This window comes from Vigna angularis, chromosome 9 (assembly GCF_016808095.1).
Source record: "Vigna angularis cultivar LongXiaoDou No.4 chromosome 9, ASM1680809v1, whole genome shotgun sequence".
NCBI lineage: Eukaryota > Viridiplantae > Streptophyta > Magnoliopsida > Fabales > Fabaceae > Vigna > Vigna angularis.
The window spans coordinates 1,623,931-1,648,538 of NC_068978.1; the positions used below are offsets into that span (position 1 = coordinate 1,623,931).

Sequence of the window (24,608 nt, forward strand, 5' to 3'; positions counted from 1 at the left end):
TGTTTGTTTCATGATCGTGATTGCATCTCATAAAAAAGATGCACTAATAAGGCAAAAAAAGAAGGATTACGGAAGAAGCAACAAAAAACAAAATAAACAGCTCACTGTTAAATTTGGAGTTGCATTTCACTGCTGCAATCACATTCAACATGGTTAAAGTGCAACGTGTTTCAATAATATTCTAATGGAAGCAACAAGCAGCAGGGCACGTGTCCTAGAAAAATCCTTGGTAGAGTGAAAGCAGTTGACTTTTTTCATGTCCCTTCACCTTTTCTGTCAACAGAAATATATACAAATTATTGTATATACGAGTATAAAGGCAGATACGAGTGTCATATGGTTTCTGTTTTTTCAAACAATGGTCTTTGTGATTTCTATCCACAGAGCATTTGAAAGCATAAGAATTTTCAATATCATACTGATGTTTACAAAAATGAATGTGAAGCACTGAACTAATATTGGTTTCTCATTATCAGCATCGCAGAAGATCTAACATGTTACACACAAACAAAAGTTCCATTTTGGATAAAACTAAAAGATGAACGTAAGTTTACATAGACATTCTATACTTCCATTACTAAGAAATCTGTAAAAATTTAGTTTAGAACAGACAATATCTTACCATCGTAAAACCTACACATCAATTTCCCTATACCGTTAGGAATCCAAGAGTGAGTCTAAGTCCCAAGTTGGATAGAAATAAGAAAGTAGAACATTATATAAAGATGAAAGACCCGTTAACTCCTTGCTTTAAGATTTTTGGTAAAAAGTGGTGTCGATCCCTATACTGAAAGTCTTCTTAGGAAAGAGTATTCAGATAAGCAAGTTTCATTAAGATGAACCAACATATACTACACTCATATTAGAAAGTGAGCTTAAACCTAACTCATCTCTAGTTGATGTAGAAATTGGGTGGTCCAATAACAGCCCGCGGATAGAATAGAAATGTCCAAGAAACAAGAAATATCGTTAGGATAGGCTTTGATACCATATTAGAAAGTAGATTTTTAAGCCTACTTCAACCCTATAAAATCGACTTGTAAGACGAGAATTGCACCTCATTTATATATTATAATTTGTCTTTTCTCACATTTAGATTATTCTACTCTCTTAACTATAATTGTATCACATCTGATGTGAAAAACATATATAATTTTGTTCAGGAATGGGATAATGTGTCACGATCAGAAAAGAACAGGTTTAAATATTATCAATGTCTTTTCATAGAATCAACGGTCTGCTCCACTCTTCTTTCTGGCAGTTATTCCTTCTAGAAATCTTATTTAATTAATGTGAGTATACTGTTATGAAAGCATGGTGATGATACAAACAGCAATTAACAAAGGCAATTATCATTTTTTGAGCTATTTAGGATAAATTCTTTGTCTCATGCGATACCCATATTTTGGGGTATTTCAATTTTTAATGTAGTTTCCTTTTTCTCCAACCACAAATTATTAACATGAAGCATGTAAATATGAAGATTAAAATACGAATAATATATTTGATCATTTTTATTATTAAACTATTTTTCAATTTAAAAAATCGAAAGAAAAAAAATCATCCAGATATGAGTTAATATATAGAACATAGTATATGTCAATTTGGTGCGTTTCTGATATTAAAAAGGGGAAGAGAAAAGATTGCAGTTATTCTTTCTTCTTTCACATCCTATTTCCATAACCTACTTTTTTTTTCAACGTGGTGCTACATGATGATGACACGAGACAATGTTGTCTACTTATATAAATTGAGTTAATTAAAGTATTTTATATTCCTTTATGTTAAAAAAAATCTACATGAAAATAAATTAGATAACTTAAAGAAAGCACATAAATTTAACAATCTTGTCATATTTATAATTATATAACATTGTAAAGCAATTGGTTTGTAAGATTAGTTTATGTATAAGTTAAAAATTAACAATTACATGTTTATAGAAAAAATAATTTTAATTTTTCCTTTTTTTCATAAACATACTATTAAAAAAAGTTCGTGAAGCTTTGTTGTATTTTGAAAAACGAGAATAATATTTAAGTTAGATCCTATGGAGTTAACTTTTGATATTCATGTTCACTTCTCATCCATAATGCTGTTTTAATTGTTCTGCCTGTTATAAATATAAGATTTCATTACTTTTCTTCTTATTGTTATTAATATTGTTATATTTTTTTCATACAAAAAAAAATTAGTACAATTTCTTATAACATTTTCTAACAAGATATATTGATAAAAAAATTGAAAAGAAAAAAATAATTTGACATAAACTCTAAATAAGAAGAGAAATAATACTTTGACAATCATAATTTTTTTATATTATTTAATATTTTCCTTTTTATTTTCTAAAAATATAAAAATTTACTTTTTTTTACATTTTAATCTTATATCAAGTGAATGTAAATATATTATTCTATTATTAGTCAAATAAGAATCAACCCAACTTTTTGGAATAGTTAGATATTATGTCATATTTATTAAGGTTTTACCTCGTTTAGGCTGTGTTCGTTTGGAGGGAAAACACTATTCACGTGAATTACCGCGGATGGATTTCCAAAAGCAAGGTCGTTCGTTTTGATGGATGTGCACGGATTTGGTAAGATGGATATTCGCTGATTTGCGGGATTCCACTGTTCAGCTCATCTCGCAAATGTGAGAGGATTTGCGATGATTTACGACGAAAAGACATATATACCCATCTTTGCTTCCATACATCAGCCAAAAATAACCGGTTACAGCAGAGTGTAACCGGTTACAGAGAAGAATGAATTTTGCTTGCACCCGCGTAACCTGTTACGCGAACGCGTAACCGGTTACGCGACGCGAACGCGTAACCGGTTACGCAATATATATTTTTCAATTTTTTTTATAATTATTTTAATATTATAATTTAAAAAATGTACATTTTAATAAAATTAAGTATATTATATTTTCTAATTTATTAAAAATAAGTTGATTATTTAATTTTTATAATTTTTAAACATTAATTTTATAAATTATTCATAATTTTTTTTCTTTATAAACATTTTTATAATTAAATATAACATTTTATATTACTTTTATAATTAGGGGCATTTTGGTAATCTTTAAATTCTACCAATTAAACTAATTTTTAAAATCTATCACATCAATCAAATCCTACACTAATTCTCACAAACTTTACTTCTAAATCCACTCTCAATTACTCACAAATTCACTTAAAAAAACAACTAAAAAATTACCCTCAAATCCATTCAAATCATCTCCCCCAAATCTACCCAAAAGAACACAGCCTTAGAGTTATAATATATTTTAAGAATTTTTTAAAATTTTTACTTTGATGAAAGAAAATTTATAAAATTTGTATTTTAATTCATTTTTATTAAGTATTTGTAAGAATAAATATTATGTAAAAAGAGGTATAACTCAAAATTTATTTAAGTATAATTTACTATAGTCAGTATGTTCTCCTAAGTAAATTTCTGAAAACAAAGCAACAATACTCTGGAACTTGTCATCTTTTCCAATTTAAAAAAACTAAGAATAAAAGAGTTAAAATATTGAAATGGATTTGGACTGAAAATCCGTCTATGTATATAATGTCATCTCAATGTTCTGTTGCAATGTTCGCAATCAACAACATCGAGTTAATGCGATGCTCGATGCTGGCGCAACGTTTCCGTACACTCACTTTTTTCCCATTGTAAAATAATCTGTTACATCTCACCACAGTTTCATCTTTTCCAACCAATTTATTTTCCAGACGTAATAATTCTCATTTTTTTCTATTTTATTCGATAAATTAGTCCTTTCTAAATTCAAATTAATTATTTTATCAATAATAATTCGGTTGGTGGAGTTAAGGTTAATTTTTTTAGACATTATTTTTTAACTTCACAATTAGATCTTTAATTTTCGGTAAATACAAAAAAACATTCTGACATTTAAATCAGTGTTTATCTAAATAATTTGGTAATAAATGCATAAAAGTAACTGATTACTTGAATATCAAATTTCTATTTATAGATTTTCATGATGCATTTCTAATTAAGTTCGACCGGCCTATATGCTACCTGATCAAGAGTTAACATAATTACTCTTTGATAGTTAGTCTTATTTATGATCCGACTGATCAATTTACTGATTGTTTCATTGCTAGATAGTCGCCTGCTCATCGCTCAATTCTAATTAACTAAACGGTTATAACAAATTCAACTTTTAGGAATGACTCTAAAAAAATATTACATGAAAAAAAATAAAAAAACAGAAATTTTTTAAAGATTTTAGCAGAATATGCTATTTTAAAAAAAAAATTACAAGAATAAGTACGTGATCCATCATCCATGTCATGTGAAGGGAGAAGAAAGAAAATATGATTGAAATGTGCAAATACCATTCAAGAAGATACTCTTTTTCCTAGTGCTTGCTTATGAAGTAAATGTGTGAAAGAGAATGAGAATGCATGCAATGCAACATTCCAAATTTTTCATCAATGATCGAAAACAAAAGGTGAAGCTTTTTGTCTTGTGCTTCTCACTTCTTAGATCCTAGACACCTGACATCTTTTCTCTCCTATAAAACCCTTTCTCTTCCCACCTTCATTTCATGCACTCCCTTCAACCTTCTCACTCTTAACTTATTCTCTCAAACATTCTCTTCCAATGGACAGAAACCAATCCCGCAGGCAGGTTGCAGCAATGAAACAGTCCCTCTTTGATCAGGTTCTTCCCTCATCCCTATTCTTCTGCAGTTCATGATTTTCAATTCTTCATTGTCTTTTAATGAATTCTCAAAATACACTCATCATGACACTGATTTTCATGATGTCGGAAAAATCAAACCTTATCTTGTGTTCTGTTGCTGCCTCCATAGATAGCAGTTGAATGATGGATTTTAACATTGGTTCTCTACAGGGGTTACTGGATGAACAGTTTATCCAACTGGAGGAATTGCAGGATGATGCAAATCCCAACTTCGTTGAGGAAATTGTCACTCTTCACTATCGTGATTCGTCACGGCTAATCTCAAGCATAGAGCAAGCTCTGTAAGCTAATTGATTTCACCATTCTCTTGTGTTTTCCTTTTTCTTGACAGCAAGTTCATAAATTAATGGATTTCTTCATTTTTGTGCTTGTAGGAAAGAGAGGAACCCTCTGGATTTCAACAAGCTGGACACTCTCATGCATCAGTTCAAAGGAAGCAGCTCAAGGTAAATATAAAATAGTCCAAAAAAAAGTAACAAGTTTGGTGAAATGTTATTTAAAAGTATCATCTTGAACATACTGTGTTGACTTTATCACAAAAAAGAATCTTGATTAATATTTCAATTCTTTTGTTTGGTCTACATGGATTGCAGCATAGGAGCCAAAAAGGTGAAAGCAGAGTGCAATCTGTTTAGGGAATATTGCAGAGCAGGAAATGCTGAAGGGTAATATATCTTTCTTTTGATCTTTTCACACAAGCTGCCACACCAGGGCCAAAAACTGAAGACTTAATGCATTTTAGTTAGTGCAGAAGATGAATAGTTGAGAATCTAATCACAAGTAGAAATGAAAAAATGAAACAGTAAATGAAGACTCGTTAATCCAGAGAGAGTGGTATCAATCCAGACTTAGATGTTATCAGTGTTATATCTTTCTCTTTCTCCGTAAACTTAACATGATCCAATTGTGAATTTTCCTAAGCAATGATGCTATTGTATTTGCTTGGATATGCAGATGCATGAGGAGCTTCCAGCAGTTGAAGAAAGAATATGCTGCACTTAGAAAGAAACTTGAAGCTTATTTCCAGGTGAGAAGAGTATAGAACAGTGAAATTGTGTTGTAAAATTGTTGTGTTTGGCAATGTGTTGTTAAAGCAGTGTTGTTTGTTTGGTGCAGTTGGCAAGGCAAGCTGGACCCCAGGAAACTGCATGTCGCTCCAAATAAAGAGAGCTGATGAGAGCTGCAAAATAAGGCAAATGTAATTGGTGAATTTTGTAGCATAGAAAAATATATATTCACCACAGAGAACTGATGTTCTCCCTTTTGAGATATTTTGTTTCAAAATATCATTTTTTTTCCAGATGTTACAGGAATATTACTAATGTACTTTATACTTACTATTTATATTATATATACATGTAATGTAACTCTGATCAATAACATGTTCCTATTTCAAATGTTTCAAAGTTTATTTTCATTATAATATTTGGTTAAAAGAAGGCTTTTTTAGGCTTTGTCAAAACTTACCAACAGACAAATTGTGATTGTCTTTCTCTAGGCATTACTAAAGTATCAGAATCTTGGAACATCAGGCTCAACAGAAACAGAAAAAATTTGAGAATTTTTATTTCCAATATAACTACTTGGTAATCTTATTAAAATAATATAAAATTAACATTTAAATTATCTTGTCAATTTTCGCATTCATATTATTATAATAAACTATCAAATATATACTATTACTCATAAAATAATAGAAGTTATGACAAATAAATGGTCGATAAAAAATTGGTTGAATATTTATAATGTATGTTACAAATATCAAATGTACAATTTCTTTTGCTTATAAAGTTATGTGTAACTAATTAATCCTCTGTTTGGTTGAAACCCCACCGGAGCAACTTAACAGATGATGATGTTCTCACTATAACATATTTTATAATCTTGTGTTGCACATGTTTTTAATACGTAAATAGATATATTATTTTAAAATAGCTTATAAATTTTTTAATAAATTGAATTCTCATAAGATCATTAATCACGTTTTAACCGCAAAAAGAAAATCCTTTAAAAGTAGAAGTTGATTGTGATTTTTTCTTTCTCTAAATAATAGTAATGATCAGAGGTAGAACGATCACTAGTGACAGGGACATGACTTTTGAATTTTTAATTTTATATATATATTATATACATGTGTGTGTCATGAAATATAAACATTATAATATAAATATATCATAAGAGTATATTAAATAGGAAAAAAAAACATATTTTAGGTTTTTGAAAAATTTGTTGGATGAAATTCTAGTAATAAAAAAAGATTAAGAAATTTAGTAAATTTCTCACTAGAGAAATTTTGCGATGCTAGGATAATTTATTAAAAAGATCTTACAAATTCGTAAATTGAAATTTATTTACAATGTAACAAATTTCTCTAAATAAAATAAAATAAAAAACTCAAATTGTGACAAAAATCAATCATTTGTTTTATTTTAATAGATTAAATATGTTTTTCGTCCCTGAAGTATCACACGATTTTTGTTTTAGTCTCTACTCAAAACTTGGATGGTTTAGTTCTTATAGTTTTGAAACTCTTACTGTTAGTCCTTAAAATTGGATAGCGTTAACTTTTGTTTTACGTGGCTAACGGTCTGTCCACGTGTTATGACACCTGACTACTTTTAATTGATGTGGCAGTAAAGGTGTGGTGGTTGGCATGGTGGTCTTTGTCCATAACCGTTCGGTATTTTTCCAACATCGTTCGGTTTTTCATATATTACACTCCACCCGTCACCATAATTGTTCGGTCTTTGCCCAACACCGTTCGGTCTTTCATATATTGAACTCCACCCGTCACCATAATCGTTCGGTCTTTGCCCAACACCGTTCGGTCTTTCCCCAACAACAGACATTATGGTCGACCACCCATCAGACCAACCGACCACCACACCTTTACTGCCACGTCAATTAAAAGTAGTCAGGGAAGATGACATCACACGTGGGCTGGCCGTTAGCCACATCTACTAAAAGTTAACGCCGTCCTTAAGAACTAATAGTAAGAGTTTCAAAACTATGAGGACTAAAAACCATCCAATCGTATGATACTTAAGGGACGAAAAACATATTTAACCCTATTTTAATTTACGTACTAAAAACGTGTAACACCAATAAAAATATATATATATATATATATATATATATATATATATATATATCCAAATCAAAATATAATATTTTCAATATTTAATACTCTTTTAGCAAATGATAGAAGAATAAAATATAATTAAAATAAAAAGTGCAAATTCTATTCACACAATTTCTACTTCGCACTTTTCTCTTATCGTATAACATAAACATATAAACAAATAAAATAAAAATTAATATTTTGACACATAATTTTTTTATTTTCATTTTTTATACTGCTCCTTTTTATTTTCTACTCTTTTATTTCTTAAAAAAATATAAAAATTTATTCTTATCATTTTATCACTGTACTATGTATCAAAGAAATGAAAAAGTGTGTTAATATATCATTACTCAACAAAAAAACACAATAAACTAATGCAATAATAATAAATTAATAAGATGTACAATTATGTTAGATAAAGAGAATCTTAAAAATTTAAACTATTCATTATATTATTAAAAAATCAAATGTCTACATTAAACTTCTCTTGAGTTACATACATATAAGATCGTAGTCTAATGATTCAACTTACAATGTTCTTAGATATTTGATTTTACTTGTGGAAGACATGTATATTGAACACACTCAAAGATTTTGTACTTCACATACTATCTTACACTTTTACGAGTATCTTCTCGTTAAACAATAAACTAAGACCAAAGTCTTTCATCAACCATGACAGGATAAATTCCTTATATATAAGGTTTGATCTTATTTTATATCAAAACATCAGATTGTAGGAATCTCTATCGAGTCTCACCACCAAATATTTCTCCTATTTGAATTTGATACTAACATAATCATAACAATATCATCATATCATATCCTATTATATTTTATACTCAAACTCAATATAACACTTCCTTATAGATAATTACTATATCATTATTCAGTCTCATAATAGTTCGTTTATAAAATATTTCATCTAAATATTTTAATTGACCACTGATAAAATATTTAGAATAGTCACTAGGCAACTCATTTTTAGAAATAAAATACTAACTAAATAATTAAATTTTATATTTAAAAAGAAAAAAAAATTAAAAGATAAACAAAATAAATGTCAAATAAAATATAAATTTTATCTAAGTGTCAAAATAACACGGTTCAAATAAAATAATTTCAAAACAAATAACTTATATTAGAAATTAAAAGTCTCTGTTCAAATATAAAATTACTATAAATTTATGTTAAAAATAATATTCACACCAAAATCTCCATCTTACAATATTTAAACATGTAAGAATACATTTCAATTAGCCTAAATTATCAAATCTACCATTTGTCTTATATACTAAATTCAATTTGACCACTAACTTTTGTTATTTAATTCCTTATAGTTAAGAAAAATTAAAATCACGATTCCGTTAATAATTTAAACATATTTAGAGTAAAACAGACATGAAATACAATTTAAAAAGCATTTATCCTATTTACTAATATGATACTTAAAAATAATTTTATTAATAATTAGTATAACAGTTAAAATCGGTACTATATTATGTAATATTTTTTCTGTAATGTTTTTTGTTTTAATTTTCATCATATTTATATTGATAACGGAAAAGAATTTTTTTGACTTTTTTTTTTCAAATATAAAAGGTTAAATTATTTTTTTACGTAAACAATTGCATTAATTCTTTAAAAAGACAAAAAGGTAAATTCAATCTAATCTATAAAACCTATATAAAATAAAGAATCAATTTGATAATAAATCCTATTATATTAACTGATTTTTTCCCCAATTTGAAAGGAAACCCTCGAGTCGCAGGAATGATTACTGAAAGAGGAAAAGGGAGAAAGATTGTAGCAGAAGCTGTGTTCATAAGCAAAACAAATTTCATCTGAGTGCGTCAATTTGCTTTGCTCTGTGTTCATCTGCATCACCACCTTCCGCTTCTACATCGCCGGTGTGCTGCGATTTCCTTTTCTGCGAGTTTGAGGTACAGGACAATGATTTTCAGTAATGGGAACCTACTTTGGTTTTGATCATTATTAATATTGCCGTTGTTTGTTCTAGGGTTCAGCTGTGTTGAAGTTCAAACCCTAGCCTGCGATTCGTGGTTCAAAGGAATGGCCTCATACAGGCCCTTCCCTCCGCAATCGAGTCAAATTCAAAACCCTATTCCAAGTGGGAATCATCAGTATACTAATAATAATCAAAATTGGGGTGCTTACGGAGATCCCTCTAATGCTTCATTTCCCCAAATCCCTCCAAATTCCAATTATCACCATCAGCAACAACAACATCAAAATCAACATCATGCTCCGTATGCACCTCCGAATCCCCATCACCCTCGCTATCCATATCCGCCACCACCTCCACCGCCACCGGAGGCTTCATACCAGCCTCCGCCGCCGCCACCTCCTCCCGTCTACTATCCCTCTAATAGCCAGTATAGCAACCAGCCACCTCCGCCACCGCCGCCGTCGTCGCCACCCCCACCACCCCCTCCTGTTTCACCCCCTCCTCCTCCCCCGGCAACTCAGAACAATGAAGAGCGGCGCTTCAAGGACCCTTCCACGTCCGGCCGCCGCGAATATGATCCTTCCAATCATGGCATTGCTCACAAGCAGCACAAGCACCAGCCTCCCGTGCCAGCAAAAAAGGTGAACGGGCCTCCTGGCAGAACTGAGACGGAGGAAGAAAAGAGGTTGAGGAAGAAGAGGGAGTTTGAAAAGCAGAGGCAGGAGGAAAAGCATAGGCAGCAGCTAAAGGAGTCCCAGAACACTGTTCTGCAGAAAACTCACCTGTTGTCGTCTGGGAAGGGGCATGGCATGATTGCAGGGTCTCGATTGGGAGAAAGGAGATCCACTCCGTTGTTGAGTGCCGAGAGGGTGGAAAATAGGTTGAAGAAGCCCACAACATTTTTGTGTAAGCTCAAGTGAGTATGTCGATATCATTTTATGTTTTAGAGTGTTTTTTCAATTCAATTTACACTGTATTGGTGTTGGTAATGATCCATAAGGCGTGCAAATGTTATGTTTATTTTTTGGATGATGCCATCTAGTCTGTCATGCTTATTTCTAATACTGACGCTTTTTCTTTGTGTATTCTCATTTAAGATTTCGAAATGAACTTCCAGATCCAAGTGCTCAACCCAAGCTTATGGCTTTCAAGAAAGATAAAGATCAGTATGTAATCTTACTGGCATTTAACATCTGTAGCTAGGAAAGATACAAATCAGTACGTAATCTAATGGTGATTTTATGATTGTTGGCAGATATGCAAAATATACAATCACATCCCTGGAGAAAATGTACAAACCCAAGCTTTTTGTGGAGCCAGATCTAGGGATACCTCTGGACCTGCTTGATCTCAGTGTTTACAAGTACTGTCCTCTGATCCTTTTGTAAATTTTAATACTTGAATGAATTATGCGGACTGAGAAGGTATGGTGAACCTTTTTATACAGTCCTCCCAGTGTCAGACAACCTCTTGCTCCAGAAGATGAAGAATTGTTGCGGGATGATGAAGCTGCTACACCTATTAAAAAAGATGGCATAAAAAGAAAAGAGAGGCCTACTGATAAAGGTGTAGCGTGGCTTGTCAAAACACAATATATATCTCCTCTAAGCATGGAGTCCACAAAACAGGTATTACGCTTATATATTGACATGATGATGCGTTACACTCTACAAGCAATAAACTTATGAACGTTTCTGTAGTCTTTAACTGAAAAACAAGCTAAGGAGCTGAGAGAGATGAAGGGAGGCCGTGGCATTTTGGACAATCTAAACAGTAGGTAAGTATATTCCACCATTACAACGTCAATTGTCGGCATGTGGATTACTATGTGAAAGTAATTTGTATCTTCTAACTAAAATTGAAATCTCTATTTTAGGGAAAGACAAATTAGGGAAATTGAAGCATCGTTTGAAGCAGCTAAGTCTGATCCTGTTCATGCAACGAACAAAGATTTGTATCCTGTTGAGGTTATGCCATTACTACCCGATTTTGATAGGTACGACACCATATATAACTTCCATAAGTAACATTATTGCTCACCCTGGTGTTCTATTGATCGGTCTTTTATATTTGTGATATTAAAGCCTAATCTTTTGATTATAGACGATGCAAACTGTAAGACAGCATTCATATTTCATAATAACTAAAGCTTCCTTCTATCTACTGACCTCTTTGCAGGTATGATGATCAGTTTGTTGTTGCTGCATTTGATAATGCTCCCACGGTCGATTCAGAAATGTATGCTAAGTTGGACAAATCTGTTCGTGACGCCTTTGAATCAAAGGTAAGCTTTGCAAAGATGAATGTATTAATGTAAAAAAAGAAACACTGTCACAAATTGTCTGCAGGGTTTCATACATCATTTGTTGTATTTTCTCTAGTAGTTTTGATTCAATATGTGGTGGAGCTATCTAGCATTGAAAATTCAATTTTCCTTTGTTTTTCAATACGATAGTACTGCCTAAATTACCAGTTTCTAAGCTACCTGATTGTTGGTCTTTTGGTTCTGTATGCGTTTGAAAGTAGCTACTGATGAGAGATATCAAGTAAATAATATTTTGGCTCCTGTGACTAATGGTGCCAATTGCTGAATGTTGTTAGATTGATTCCTATCCATTTTGTGGCTTGCAGGCAGTTATGAAGAGTTATGTTGCAACGAGTTCAGATCCTGCTAATCCTGAAAAGTTTTTGGCATATATGGCCCCAGCACCAGGAGAGGTAAGCATTAAATCTATATATGGATTTCGAATTTGAAGCATTAGTTATTGTACATAATTATGTATTAACTTCTGGAAATGTCTAAAATTTGTGATGGCAGTTGTCAAAGGATATATATGATGAAAATGAAGATGTCTCGTACTCTTGGATTCGCGAGTATCATTGGGATGTACGTAGAATCATTTTAGTAGTTCAAAGACCATAAAATTACATAATGATTGGCTTTAAATTTGCATAACTAATATAAGTCGTTAACCCTTTCAATGTTAAATAAATTCCCCTTTTAACCCTATTCTGACAATTTTGTATCATCTTAATAGGTTCGGGGTGATGATGCAGACGATCCTACAACATTCTTGGTTGCATTTGATGATTCAGAAGCACGTTACTTGGTATTTCCTGGAGCCTTTATCTGTCTTTTTAACTTAAGGATTGGAACATAGTTTCTTGGTTACACAATGTCGATCTTTTAATTTTATTGTAAATTTGATATGCAGCCTCTTCCGACTAAACTTGTTTTAAGAAAAAAGAGGGCTAAAGAGGGAAGATCAGGAGAAGAGTTTGAGCAATGTCCAGTACCTTCAAGAGTGACTGTAAGACGGAGGTCTAGTGTCGCTGCGATTGAGCGGAAGGATACTGGGGTATTGCACTGAATTTATCTATTAAGTTTGTTTGAATGCATAAATATAATTTCATATATTTATAATGCTTTAAAGGTTTATACAAGTTCAAAGGGCAATTCCTCAAAGAGAGCTCGTCTAGACATGGACGATGGTCTAGAACACCAACATAGAGGTGCTTCACACCAGGACAACTATCAGTCTAGTGGAGCTGAAGATTACATGTCTGAGTGATTATTTGATGCAAATGCTGCCGCCGGAAAGCAAATTGGTCCAACGAAATGGTTGTTGGATGAGTGGCTGCAGAATTTTTCGTGGCGCCTTTGTGCTTCAATGAAGAATACCAACGACAAATCTCATTTTTGTATGACCATTTTTAACTTGATGCACATACATTCAGAGTGTAGGCAGCTGTTGAATTAATATAGATTTTCTTTTCAATACCATTATATTAGAAAAGATTGAAAAATAATGAAGTGTAAAAAGCATGTCAGACCAAATAGAATCCCGTTATTGCTCAGTGTTAATCGTGACCTGCTTGCCAATGAAATCACAGCCTATATAATGTTGTGGCATTCTGATTCAGACATGTTTGCTTTTGTGCACATGATTGATGTGATAGTTTTATCAAATGGTGAAATTTGAGTGAGGTCAAGCAATGACTGAGTTCGATGATGGATTGCCAGTAAAAAGTACTGGTCGTGCCATGAGTTGAAGGCGGGTTTCTGGTGTGGAGATCATTCTATACTATTGGCAAGTGAAGACCGCCTCCAATAATTGTCGAATGGGAATTAACTTCAATAGTTTTAGACAGCTATTCATTATTTAAAACACAAATGAATAGTTGATAAGTGGCTTGGGTATCGTGAAGGTGAGAATATAATTAGCAAAAGTAAAATTCAGAAAGGAACTTCAAAATTTGTGACCTGACGATGCAAAATCACAAGGACGAAATGAAGTTGATTTTGGACGTTTTAAGCTGTAATATCGAAACAAACTACATTGTGAATGGGAGAGGCCAAGTAAGCAATTTAGAAACAGCCCTAAAAATTTGCTTCCAAGTTAAACTACATATGCTCACTAATCCAACTTTAGTAAGCAGAGCCAAATTTATGTTTCTAGAAACTTGCAGTCACAAGACCCTAACTAAATTTCTGAACATGGATTGAAATATTATTTCTGTAGTTTTTATAAACCCTAACTTAATTTGAAAAGATCAATGGTCTATAGAATTAACAAACCACAGAATTTATTTCGGATAAGGAATTATTGAGAAACACTCTAATTAATAAACCCTAGACTAACAACCCTAGTTTTAGAAGACTTTTATGAAGGTTCACCACTACCATGTCAAACAATATATAATAATAGAAAAGGTTTTAAAAAGTAATACAAAATAAACTTTTCCATAAATTAATTTGTAACGATTCTTTTATACTAAATAAAATTACATAGAATAGTGATACAGAGAAGCTTCATCATAGAGAAAATAACAATGCTCATTTGGCACGCATTGCCCGTAAGTACATGATGAACGAATTCTTTGCTACAAATCTTACACAACATAAAGGAGCAATTACAAGTCAAAATTTTCTAATGAGATTATATTTTTGCTCATATCTTGACACCTTCATATCTTTAATTTATTCATCACAGGAAGCTTCTTCCAGTAGGTCAAGAAACCCTTTGTGGGCACTCTTTTGATCTGTGGGTAACTTAGGTTGACACCCCCAAGTGGACGCTGCCTCAAACTTAGTCCATAATTCCCTTTTCAGAGTATTTTCACCAGGTCGTTTTCCAGTTTGAAATGAGCTTTCAGGCATGGGAGTGTTCTCTACGTGTTCTAAGCTCCCAACAAAATGACCTGCACAGAAGAGAAAAATAACAGCTATTTTCATGCATGAAATCCATATCCAGTGTTAACCAACGACTGCAATAAAGCCATATTAGGGTAAAATTCTCAATAAACATTTACAGGAGTGGAAGATAAGAAGTAAGATGATTTGAAGTTCCTCTCATAAGCCATAATCTAAAATCAACAGATACAATTCAAATTTCATAAAAGATGCTCTGTTTAACTTTTTGAAAATTGAGATGGATATTTTTATTTTCTATGTTCTCATTGATAAACGTATCCAAACAACACGAGCAATTCCAATAAGCATTACCTCGGTTACTATGATCTTTGCAAACATCACCACCATCACCATCTTTACACTTGTCGACTTGTTGATTAAGAAGGTTGGCAGCTACGTGTACACACAAGCGATCATCAATATTATCATCAGGTGGCTCCATCAAAACGCATGTTTTAGGAGGTGAGGTAAACCAATCCGGCGATGCTTCCACTGTTTTGTTTCCAATTCCTGCCTTAGAATCGCGGCATATCCCAAGGAGCTCCGGATACTTCAAGGATAAATCCGGCGCAGAATCATCAACACCAGAAGATTCAGAGTCACTGTAACGCGTCCCAACAGGATAGGGAGTGCCCTTGCGAAACTGGTGATCACCCAAATGCTTCATTTCGGAAATAGGTTCGAGCAAAAGGCAGGATTTGGGAGGGGACATTTTCAGGCAGGGAGTCATGACAAGAAGCATGGATCCCTTGTCTTGGTTGTTTGACAGTTGGTGCTTAATTGGGGTTGGTTTGACTACTACATTGTCCATGAAAGCAGTGGCTAATGTGGAAGGAGGGAACTGAGGATTAGGTTGTTTGTGGTGTTTGGATGATAACGGAAGAGGTGTAAGCATGAACATTTGTCTACCTCTCTTCACAGTGCAATTGGCACGCCAGGACACAAGCGGTGAAGGAGACACCAAACTTAAGGTTGTCTCTTCAGGACTATCAGACGCTCTGCTTTCATCATCGTATGATTCTGTCTCTTCTTCCGTGTGTAGTGCAATTTGAAATTTGGGGACCCACGACTACAATTAGAGCAAAGCAAATTAGAAAAAAAAAAAACACTAAAATTAAAAAAACAAAGAACAGGATGGACTAAGGTTTCACCTTCAAAGAAGAGAGCATGTCAGAGAGCATTCGGGAGAAAGATTCAATTTGCGTTTTGTCATCTTTGCTTATGTCATTCTTCTTCTTCTTCTTCACATTATTATTATTGACTTCAATGGCACGCACGACAAGCTCATCAATCTGCGAATCCAATAATTAAAGTATGGATTTTGATAATCAAACGTTCCCAAAAATTGGGCGTTAGGTTAATAAATAATGAATAGTTGCATTGGTTCTCTGGTATTTGAACAGATTGAAGAATGAAATTTTGTTAGTGTAAAAGGATTGAATTGAAAAAAAAGAAAGGTTAGAGTAAGACGCACCTGATGGAGAAGAGAAGAAAGATCGGAGCGAAGACGATGAAGATCACCGTCTTCAACCTCACTACCCAAACCCATCTTCTTCATTTCTTCTTGTTCTTCGTTCTATTCTATACAATCTCTCTGTGCTTATTTGAATTTTTCGCCAACGCGGGATTGCACCAAACTACGTCGTTTTCTTGGGTTTTCTATTGGACTTTTCGGCCCATAAATTTGTTTGGATCACGACTCCTTCGATAAATTAAATAATTTTAAATCCATACTAAATACATTAAAATGATTGTATTTTTTTTATGGTTATACATTATTTATATAAAATAATTTGCACGTTAGAAATTTATTAACCAAGATTTCAAATAAATTTCTTTATTTTTAAGTTAAATGGGTGTAGGCATGAACAATCAGTTAAACATACCACTATACTATTGTAAATACCACAACTTATTTAATGAATTTTACTCCTAATTTTTAGAATTTTGAATAAATTTTAATCAATAACCAACATAAAATGTATTACAAAAATATATTGCTGTTTTTTTTTTCTCTTTCCCAATACTGTAAATTTTGTTTACACAATTATTTATACAACGCGCCATGAAAGTAGTAAACATTACACGCCTCTCCATGAAACCTAAGACAATGTTATACGAACAGAAGACATGGAAGGAATCAAAGAATATAACATAGTTCAATGTCGAATTACAACTTATATCATTACAAATCACAGAACAATAAATTATCAGATCCTTCCTTAGCTTCGTTATCACACTCTAAAATACATCCAAAATTTTCTACACAAAAATCAAGGTATGGACCATAAGACATTAAGCAAAATAAATGGCCAAAAATGGATATTGACCGACATGTTCCTGTTCCTATGGATCCATCACTATCATCAACCACCCAAAAAGGTATAGAGCTGGATACAGAGAAAAAAAATGAAAAAGAATGAATCTGGTTGTGTAAACTATCTTCCCTGAACAAGGCCACTGAAAACCTGGCTATTTCCAGCAAGAGTTGCTTCCCATTCAACAGAAGACAGAAGAATCTGTGAGAGGGAAATCACTACTTGTCTCATATCAGGTCGTAAGATGGGGTCCTCATCCACACATTGCTTTGCCAGTGTGGCCAGCTAATATAACATACACCAAAAAAACAAATGAGTACAAAAGTTAAACTTCAAGCAATGTTATTAATATTACCTTAATTCAGATATGAAAATATCTATTCTTTTGAGGTTTTAGCTGCAGAGTCTTCAATTTTCCGGGTTAATAGATCCAAGATATCCAAAATGAGAAAAGAAGAAACTAACCTTAAATACACAATCATGGGGATACAAATCCATCATATTTGGATCAATATAATCTCTCAAGCTTGACATGCTCATGGAGTCAGGTGAATTCCTGAGAACACCCAGCATCTGCAATTTAACAAACATCAAGGGTATACCCCAGAACACAGTTGCAATGGTAAAATACAAGAACTTCTAATAAGAAGAAATAAAGAGGTTAGAACATGCATAACATAACCAACAAGTGGCATTGCTGAGAAAAACATGTATCCAGCAGTCGGAGCTATAAGGTTGGCTTGGTAGTAAAAATTGAAAGGAAAGATGGGTGAGGTTATGGGTTCAACTTCTCCCACTAACATTTCAGGATATAAGTTTGGTTTGAAGGATTTGGAAGAGACAGTAAGAGAGATTGTGGATTCAACTCCTTCCACTAACAAAAAACTAACAAGTAACATTTGTCGATCAAAGAAAAGAAACACATGCAGCAGCCAAGTTCCGAGAAGCCAGAAAATTATTCAATAGTGTAACATTTTGAACATAAATCTCGGTGCTCTATATGTATGTGTTCCTATATGTATGTGCTCACACAACAAATCTATGTGTTCTATATATATGTTTTCATTAGAGAACAACTCAACCATCTCAGTAGGTTGACATAGTAAGTAATTGCAGATTAGTTAATAACATGAATCACTTTTCTTATAATTTATAAATTTCAAATATTATATTGCATATATTGCTCAGGACTTTTTTATTTATTTTTGGGGGCAAGGTGCTGGGGAATACAATCTAGTTATATCAAGTCCTACTGACATTCTGAACATTAAATATTATTGGAGATAAGATGATATCATTACTGCTAAAGTTACTTACATTACACCTTAAAAATCTAAGGTAAAGCCAGGCAGAACTACTTTCAGTAGAACTTACTATAGATGCCAATGAACGCCTTTCAGGATTTTTTGTTGTTGTGCCTTCAGATCGAATGATGGCCTCCTTTCCTGATATAATCTCAAAAAGGACAACACCAAATGCATAGACATCACTTTTAGTTGTCGCAAGACCCTCACTCAAATATCTGCAAAATATAAGAAATAAAAAAATATTGTTTTATGCAGGAAGAATGAGTGAAAAAAAAAAAGTTTGTAGTGACATTACTTACTCTGGGGCAAGATATCCATATGTACCAACAACTTTGGTAGTTGAAATTTCTCCCTCATTTGCTTTCCCAACAAGTTTTGCTAACCCAAAATCTGAAATCTAGAGAAGACAAAAGAGATCTAAGACAAACGACAACCAAGAAATGTGAAACATTTTGAAATTAAAATAGTGCAGCAGTGTATACATTTTTATTACCTTTGCTCTAAAAGAAGCATCAAGTAATATGTTACTGGTCTTGATATCACGGTGTACATAATGAGCTTTTGTGTGCTCGTGTATGTATTCAAGGGCCCTGGCAGCATCAAGCGCAATTTGCACCCTCATGATCCAAGAAAGTGGGGAATGACCTGTAAGCAACATAAAAAATGAAAATAAACCATAAAAGCATAGCTTAAACTTGTTCATACAATAATACATGGAAATTTGGCAGTCTTGACACCAATTCAAGCCCCTTCTTTGAATAACATAAGAATTTTGTAAGAACTCACTCTACTGTTTTCATTCATGTATTTCAACACACAAAAAATTGCATCATAGAGAAACAGCAGCTAGCTGCCACTTGAAGTATCAACTTAGTATCTGAATCTGCTTAAAAGGCTGCAACGTCTCCAAACAAAAGATATTGAAAATAATCAATTGCTAATAGTTAAAAATGGTAGTCCGCTGACTGAGTTGGACAAACCCTGAACACAATCTCTATATAGTGGAAAAGTCGGATAAAGGCATCAGATTGAAAAAAGAATGGCGTTCCTTGAGTTTAAAATTGGTCATAAGGTGGTGGTTAAGCACAAATGCCATTCTTTCGCTATCAACTTTCTGAATTGTTACAACAAAATATCAAATAACAGTTAGGTACACAATGGAAAAGATGAAAATAAGACAAATCCAGTCTAAAAAACTATTTAGGTTTCAAAGTTAATGCTGGAATGAGATTAAACCCCTTAAACCAATTAGGAAAAAGAAAATCTCATGTTACTTTATTATTGCACGTCTCATCACAATAACCAGGCAAAATGCTGCAAGCAGTTAATTTCCAATAGTACTGAGGAAAGCATTCCATTAAATTTTCAGAAACTTAAAATCTAAATGTAAAAGCACGAGTCCATACAGACAGTGGTGATTAATATTCTACAGACCAGAGCATAGATGCATAATCTTACCCTTACTTTGAGGATCATGCAAATGGCTTCTAAGTGAACCCTTCTGAGCATATTCATAAACTAAGAAAAGCTCCTCGTGACTAGCTGCATAGCCAATCAATTCTACCTTGACAATACAATCAAAAGTACAACTCAGGCTTTTGAAATGTGCTATGCAATTGAATCCAAAGTCAAATCATATAATTTATTTTGATTGGATAGTTAGAAAGGAAATTACCAGATTAGCATGATGAACCTTGCACAAAACTTTCATCTCTGACAAAAATTCTTTTGTTTTAGTAGCAGTCATTCTTTTAATAGCAACTTCCTGCAAGGATTCAAGTAAAATTGGTCTGAGAAAAAAAAAATACCCACTGTATATCATAAACTTCAACTCTTGAAGTATATGACCCCAAACCTGATCACGAAGGAGGCTATAATAAACAGAACCGTATGTTCCATGTCCAAGTAGATTTGAGTCAGAGAAACCATCAGATGTGGAGAAAATCTCTTCATATGTAAAGACAACAGGCTTGTCCATTTCAAATACATCAGGCCCAAGAGCTGCAATAGTCATGAGCATATCATTATCCATTCATTCCAATTTGAACGGACAAATCATTAATATTGGCAGTACACAGATGTATGATAGAACCCAACAGGTATACATCTAAGTTGAAAGAATTGCATGTATTCATGCCATCCAAGAACATATAAATGAATAATATTCAAAATTTAAAACCAAGGGAGAGTTAACTCACACAAGTTGTTAATAATGCTTCTTACTTTTCATCATAATGTCAGAAAACCACAATGCAATTTAAAATCAACTTGCCAGCCAGAATGAAAATGAATGCAGGTTATATAAGCAAAGTTTTCAGATATCAATAGGAACAATAAACACTTGAGAAATCAGTACGTAGGTAGTTACTTGAGGCTTTTGGAATGGTAATCGTGTGATTGCTGGATTCAGCATCTGTTTGCTTCTGTTCAACATGCTTGCCACATATGTACCTTCCAGAACCACAAAAAAAACTTGGGTTCCTTAGAATATGGAATTTATGAGAAATTTTGCCCTCGGCATCTTTCTCATTAGTTCTGGCATCATCAGCAAAACAATTTGATGATCTCATACAAACACAGAGAATCACAGTTAATACAATTAGAATTAGACCAACTCCTAAGCCCCCAATGATCCATACGTAGGGTACACGAGCCTTGTGGTCAACTTGATCAGCTGTAACCAAAAATTAAATTAATTAAATAAATTAAGTGCGTAGTATTTGGTAGGGGACATGACGGACAAACTACAAGCTCAAGAGAAAGATATTTTCCTTTCTACAACATATGTTGATTAATACCTGAAAAATTATCAAAGGATGGAGCAGGAACAGGAACTGGTGGAGCAGTATTATTCAGGGGATAAGGATCACCAGGAACTGCAACCATTGAAATGGTAAGTATTCAATACTGCCTAATACTATAGCACTTCACTAATACAATTGGTAAGGGAATATACACAAATCCATTGCACGTAAAACATTGAAGCAGTGAATATAGGCAAATATTTGAATGATCAATTTCAGCTTGGCCATTCAATAAAAAAGGTCATCCCGTGCATATTATTCTCCCAACTAAACTGTATTACAGAAATGCAACTTCCACCACCTCAAAGAAACCGACCATATTTATCCTAAACCAAAGGAAACTAATATATATCCAGAGATAACATTCCTTGACTTAAGCTCAAGATCTCAGACAGATTGACATTAGCAGCATAGAAAATATGATATTCTTCAACATTCACTCTGCATGAAGAAACTACCATAAACACTCTTTATCAACAATCTGCTACCAAGATAACAAACACTTTACAACTTGATTTAATATTAAATCAATCTCGTTTGGAAACAGAATGCAACTGTGTTCAGGTAAAAGAGAAGATGCAAAGAAAAATCTGTTTAAATGTACTCCGTAACCCCTCCAACCTATTTCCTCAAACAGTCAAAGTAACCAATGCATGAAAAATAAACAATTCTTCCAACATTTAAGCAATTGATAGTAGTAGGTATTTCCCGCACACGCACGATTTTCTTAACACATTAAATGCCACCAGCCACCAGTCATGCCAAACCAAGAATTTTACCAATTCCCAACTACGTCAATGAAATCACTATCAATTCATAATCAGCTCATTGAATGTACATATCATCTTTCATTTGCCAGCTGCTTTGTAAATTATAACCTATCCTGAAATTCTATTTTATTTTGATAAAGTATATTTTTCTATTTAAGTGACTTAAGAAGACCTTAACATTACAATTCTCAAAATCGCTGTCATATCCAACCACTTTTTTCCCAAGAACAATGATACTTTGACAACATTTTTTTGACAACATTTTAACATCATCTACGTGTTATTCTGTGATTGGTCTATGTTGGTGTTTATGATTATTATTATTGATTGTAGAGTAATTTTGGACCAATCATAAAATGACACGTAGATGATGTTAAAATGTTGTCAAAAAAATGTTGTTAAAGTATCATTATCCTTTTCCCAAATCCCAACTACAAAACCCTCAACAGCCCCACCTCAGACATCCTATCCAGACTTTCAGAAATGAACAGTAAGCAGATGCACAGAGCGACATAACACCTAAGTCTAAAACATCCTCAACCGAAACTGAAGATAACAAAAATAAGGCCCTCTCAAGCTATAAACACACACTTTAATATTAATACATAAGGTATATTTGGACAAAAATTTTCGTAAGTTCCTTTCAAAAAGAAAAATAAGAAAAAAAATGAAATTAACTTGTCTAAAATTAGCTTATACATGAGCTAATTTGTAGAACATCTTTCGTATAGTTTTTCTAATTGTTTTTTATTTTATTTTAACTTACTCATTAGCTTATTGGAAAGTCAGATTCGTTTTTTTCTAAAACACTTGGGAAGAAACTGGTTCCAAAAGATTACAAGACAATGATTGAGGAAGATTGCAAGGAAAGACTAACCAGAATCAAGTGGTATGTAATAAAGCGAACCAACTGTGACATTATCCAGATTACTAATGCCATTCACACTCTCAATGCTATCCATGCTAACCCCAAACCTGCTTGCCAAGGACTCAATACTATCCCCGTCTCTCATCACATAACTGACCAAATAGTTCCAGAGTCCACTGGAGCAGCCACAAAACAACCTCAGAGAGACAACAGCACCATTCCTGGCCCTCCTGGTTGTGTTGGGAAGGACAGCAAGGCCATCATAGGCACTCGTCACCACGTCATACACTAATCCCTCATTGGATTTCACAGTGAACGTGGTATTGGACAAGTATTTCTTGATACCCGCAGCACAAGAACAATTCTTCCTTATGAACACGTAACCCCACGCATTGCCTTCAACTGTGATGTCACCAGGCAACACATCAAACATGCTCTGAATCAGAGCAAGCGTTTGGTTTGGCTCAGGCTTTAAGGCAATGAAAGAAGTGCAAACGCGACCTGTGTCCGTACAGTTCATAGGTTCTGTGGAGTAACAGGAGCTGAAGTGAAGGTGGATAAGAAAGAGAAGCAACCCCAAATGGGGTTTTCTCACGAGAATCATCATTGACTGGTAATATTTAAGTGACGGGTATTTAGAGCAAAAGGGTCAATGAAAATGAAGCAAATGGCGAGCTTGATCCAGAGAAAGAAAGCAACTTGATCTGAGTTTGAAGGAGAATAGTACAACCAAGTACAAATTCAGTTGGGAAAAAGGAAAGGAAAATCCAGACTGTGCAGAAACAAGAAAGCAAAGTGATGGGATTTTGATGCTCCAGCTTAGATGACAGAAGAACTTGTTTTTGGTCCTTTCTAACAATTTGATGAAAGATGACAAAATATAAATAGGAAAAATATCCGTGTTGAGGAATAGTAGTTAAGAGAGATTAGTGAATGGAAGATGGGTTAAGTGCGTGAAAGAAAAAGGTGGAAATGGTAGTAGTTAGGGGGGTTTGAAGCTGAAGGGAAGAAGAAAAAGTGAATGAAGAGAGTCTAAAGAGAGCATTTTTGTAATTGCAATGTGTTCGTATGTGATTGGAATCGGAATGGCTAATGCTGCATTGCTTGGTTGTGGTAACTGGTAAATCTCTTACTTAACACTGTAAAAGAGAAAGCGACCTGCAAAGAGAGAACTTTCAGACCCACCCACCTCACCTGGCAGACTCCATTGTCTTCAACACACATTTCTCTTTTGACATTTTCACCCCTCCCTTATATGGATTTGCCAAATTGAAAGCAAGTACATTTATATTTTCACTAATGTCTTTTTTTCAATCATACTCATCAATTACTTCAACATCTCTCTTACCTAATTAGGTAAGCCCACATTAATTTATTTTTTAATCATTTAAAATAACAATGTCAATCAATTAAAAACTAGTTTTTAAAATAATAGTTATTGTAAAAAAACAATAAACCTCCCAATATCTATATTATGAATTTAATTTGAAATATATTTATATTGTTTTTTTAAGA

At 33.2% G+C, this 24,608-nt stretch overlaps 4 protein-coding genes across 5 annotated transcripts; 2 read left to right on the forward strand and 2 right to left on the reverse strand.

The window, feature by feature from the left end:
- The first annotated feature begins 4,583 nt into the window (after positions 1 to 4,583).
- On the forward strand, positions 4,584 to 6,107 carry LOC108318724 (histidine-containing phosphotransfer protein 4). Its single transcript, XM_017556278.2, has 6 exons — positions 4,584 to 4,697; positions 4,890 to 5,020; positions 5,114 to 5,185; positions 5,333 to 5,404; positions 5,694 to 5,766; positions 5,856 to 6,107. Exons 1-6 carry the CDS (start codon positions 4,638 to 4,640, stop codon positions 5,901 to 5,903), a joined length of 456 nt encoding a protein of 151 aa, XP_017411767.1. The 5' UTR covers positions 4,584 to 4,637; the 3' UTR covers positions 5,904 to 6,107.
- Positions 6,108 to 9,590: 3,483 nt separating this feature from the next.
- On the forward strand, positions 9,591 to 13,755 carry LOC108320664 (protein PAF1 homolog). Its single transcript, XM_052868573.1, has 13 exons — positions 9,591 to 9,806; positions 9,884 to 10,748; positions 10,930 to 10,998; positions 11,088 to 11,195; positions 11,280 to 11,460; positions 11,533 to 11,609; positions 11,709 to 11,828; positions 12,011 to 12,116; positions 12,464 to 12,550; positions 12,651 to 12,719; positions 12,871 to 12,942; positions 13,048 to 13,191; positions 13,267 to 13,755. Exons 2-13 carry the CDS (start codon positions 9,937 to 9,939, stop codon positions 13,402 to 13,404), a joined length of 1,983 nt encoding a protein of 660 aa, XP_052724533.1. The 5' UTR covers positions 9,591 to 9,806; positions 9,884 to 9,936; the 3' UTR covers positions 13,405 to 13,755.
- Positions 13,756 to 14,586: 831 nt separating this feature from the next.
- Positions 14,587 to 16,841, reverse strand: LOC108320510 (uncharacterized). Its single transcript, XM_017551951.2, has 4 exons — positions 16,501 to 16,841; positions 16,178 to 16,318; positions 15,339 to 16,095; positions 14,587 to 15,034 (listed from the first exon to the last, which is right to left on the reverse strand). The coding sequence occupies exons 1-4, from the start codon at positions 16,582 to 16,584 to the stop codon at positions 14,814 to 14,816; spliced, it is 1,203 nt and encodes a 400-aa protein (XP_017407440.1). The 5' UTR covers positions 16,585 to 16,841; the 3' UTR covers positions 14,587 to 14,813.
- Positions 16,842 to 17,163: 322 nt separating this feature from the next.
- LOC108320631 (lysM domain receptor-like kinase 3) lies at positions 17,164 to 24,260 on the reverse strand. 2 transcript variants are annotated; one of them, XM_017552109.2, is made up of 11 exons: positions 23,103 to 24,260; positions 21,450 to 21,527; positions 21,020 to 21,325; positions 20,507 to 20,652; positions 20,327 to 20,416; positions 20,116 to 20,215; positions 19,145 to 19,296; positions 18,951 to 19,048; positions 18,719 to 18,866; positions 17,810 to 17,917; positions 17,164 to 17,629 (listed from the first exon to the last, which is right to left on the reverse strand). In XM_017552109.2, the coding sequence occupies exons 1-11, from the start codon at positions 23,698 to 23,700 to the stop codon at positions 17,465 to 17,467; spliced, it is 1,989 nt and encodes a 662-aa protein (XP_017407598.1). In that variant the 5' UTR covers positions 23,701 to 24,260; the 3' UTR covers positions 17,164 to 17,464. The 2 variants fall into 2 exon arrangements, with proteins under 2 accessions (XP_017407598.1, XP_017407597.1); XM_017552108.2 differs by having other exon boundaries at positions 20,110 to 20,215; positions 23,103 to 24,258.
- Between the last annotated feature and the right edge of the window lie 348 nt (positions 24,261 to 24,608).

What these genes read in the sequence shown, in the direction of transcription:
- LOC108320631 (XM_017552108.2), bottom strand. Translation starts at nt 23,700, where the DNA reads ATGATGATTCTCGTGAGAAAACCCCATTTGGGGTTGCTTCTCTTTCTT. An exon ending in TATGGATATCTTGCCCCAGA is followed by an intron (nt 18,867 to 18,950) that starts GTAAGTAATGTC and finishes TATATTTTGCAG; the next exon opens with ATATTTGAGTGAGGGTCTTG. An exon ending in GGCGTTCATTGGCATCTATA is followed by an intron (nt 17,918 to 18,718) that starts GTAAGTTCTACT and finishes GTTAAATTGCAG; the next exon opens with ATGCTGGGTGTTCTCAGGAA.
- LOC108318724 (XM_017556278.2), top strand. Translation starts at nt 4,638, where the DNA reads ATGGACAGAAACCAATCCCGCAGGCAGGTTGCAGCAATGAAACAGTCC. An exon ending in AACAGTCCCTCTTTGATCAG is followed by an intron (nt 4,698 to 4,889) that starts GTTCTTCCCTCA and finishes GGTTCTCTACAG; the next exon opens with GGGTTACTGGATGAACAGTT. An exon ending in AACTTGAAGCTTATTTCCAG is followed by an intron (nt 5,767 to 5,855) that starts GTGAGAAGAGTA and finishes TGTTTGGTGCAG; the next exon opens with TTGGCAAGGCAAGCTGGACC.
- LOC108320664 (XM_052868573.1), top strand. Translation starts at nt 9,937, where the DNA reads ATGGCCTCATACAGGCCCTTCCCTCCGCAATCGAGTCAAATTCAAAAC. An exon ending in ACATTTTTGTGTAAGCTCAA is followed by an intron (nt 10,749 to 10,929) that starts GTGAGTATGTCG and finishes TTCTCATTTAAG; the next exon opens with ATTTCGAAATGAACTTCCAG. An exon ending in TTGAGCGGAAGGATACTGGG is followed by an intron (nt 13,192 to 13,266) that starts GTATTGCACTGA and finishes AATGCTTTAAAG; the next exon opens with GTTTATACAAGTTCAAAGGG.
- LOC108320510 (XM_017551951.2), bottom strand. Translation starts at nt 16,584, where the DNA reads ATGAAGAAGATGGGTTTGGGTAGTGAGGTTGAAGACGGTGATCTTCAT. An exon ending in ACATGCTCTCTTCTTTGAAG is followed by an intron (nt 16,096 to 16,177) that starts GTGAAACCTTAG and finishes CTCTAATTGTAG; the next exon opens with TCGTGGGTCCCCAAATTTCA. An exon ending in CAAAGATCATAGTAACCGAG is followed by an intron (nt 15,035 to 15,338) that starts GTAATGCTTATT and finishes TCTTCTGTGCAG; the next exon opens with GTCATTTTGTTGGGAGCTTA.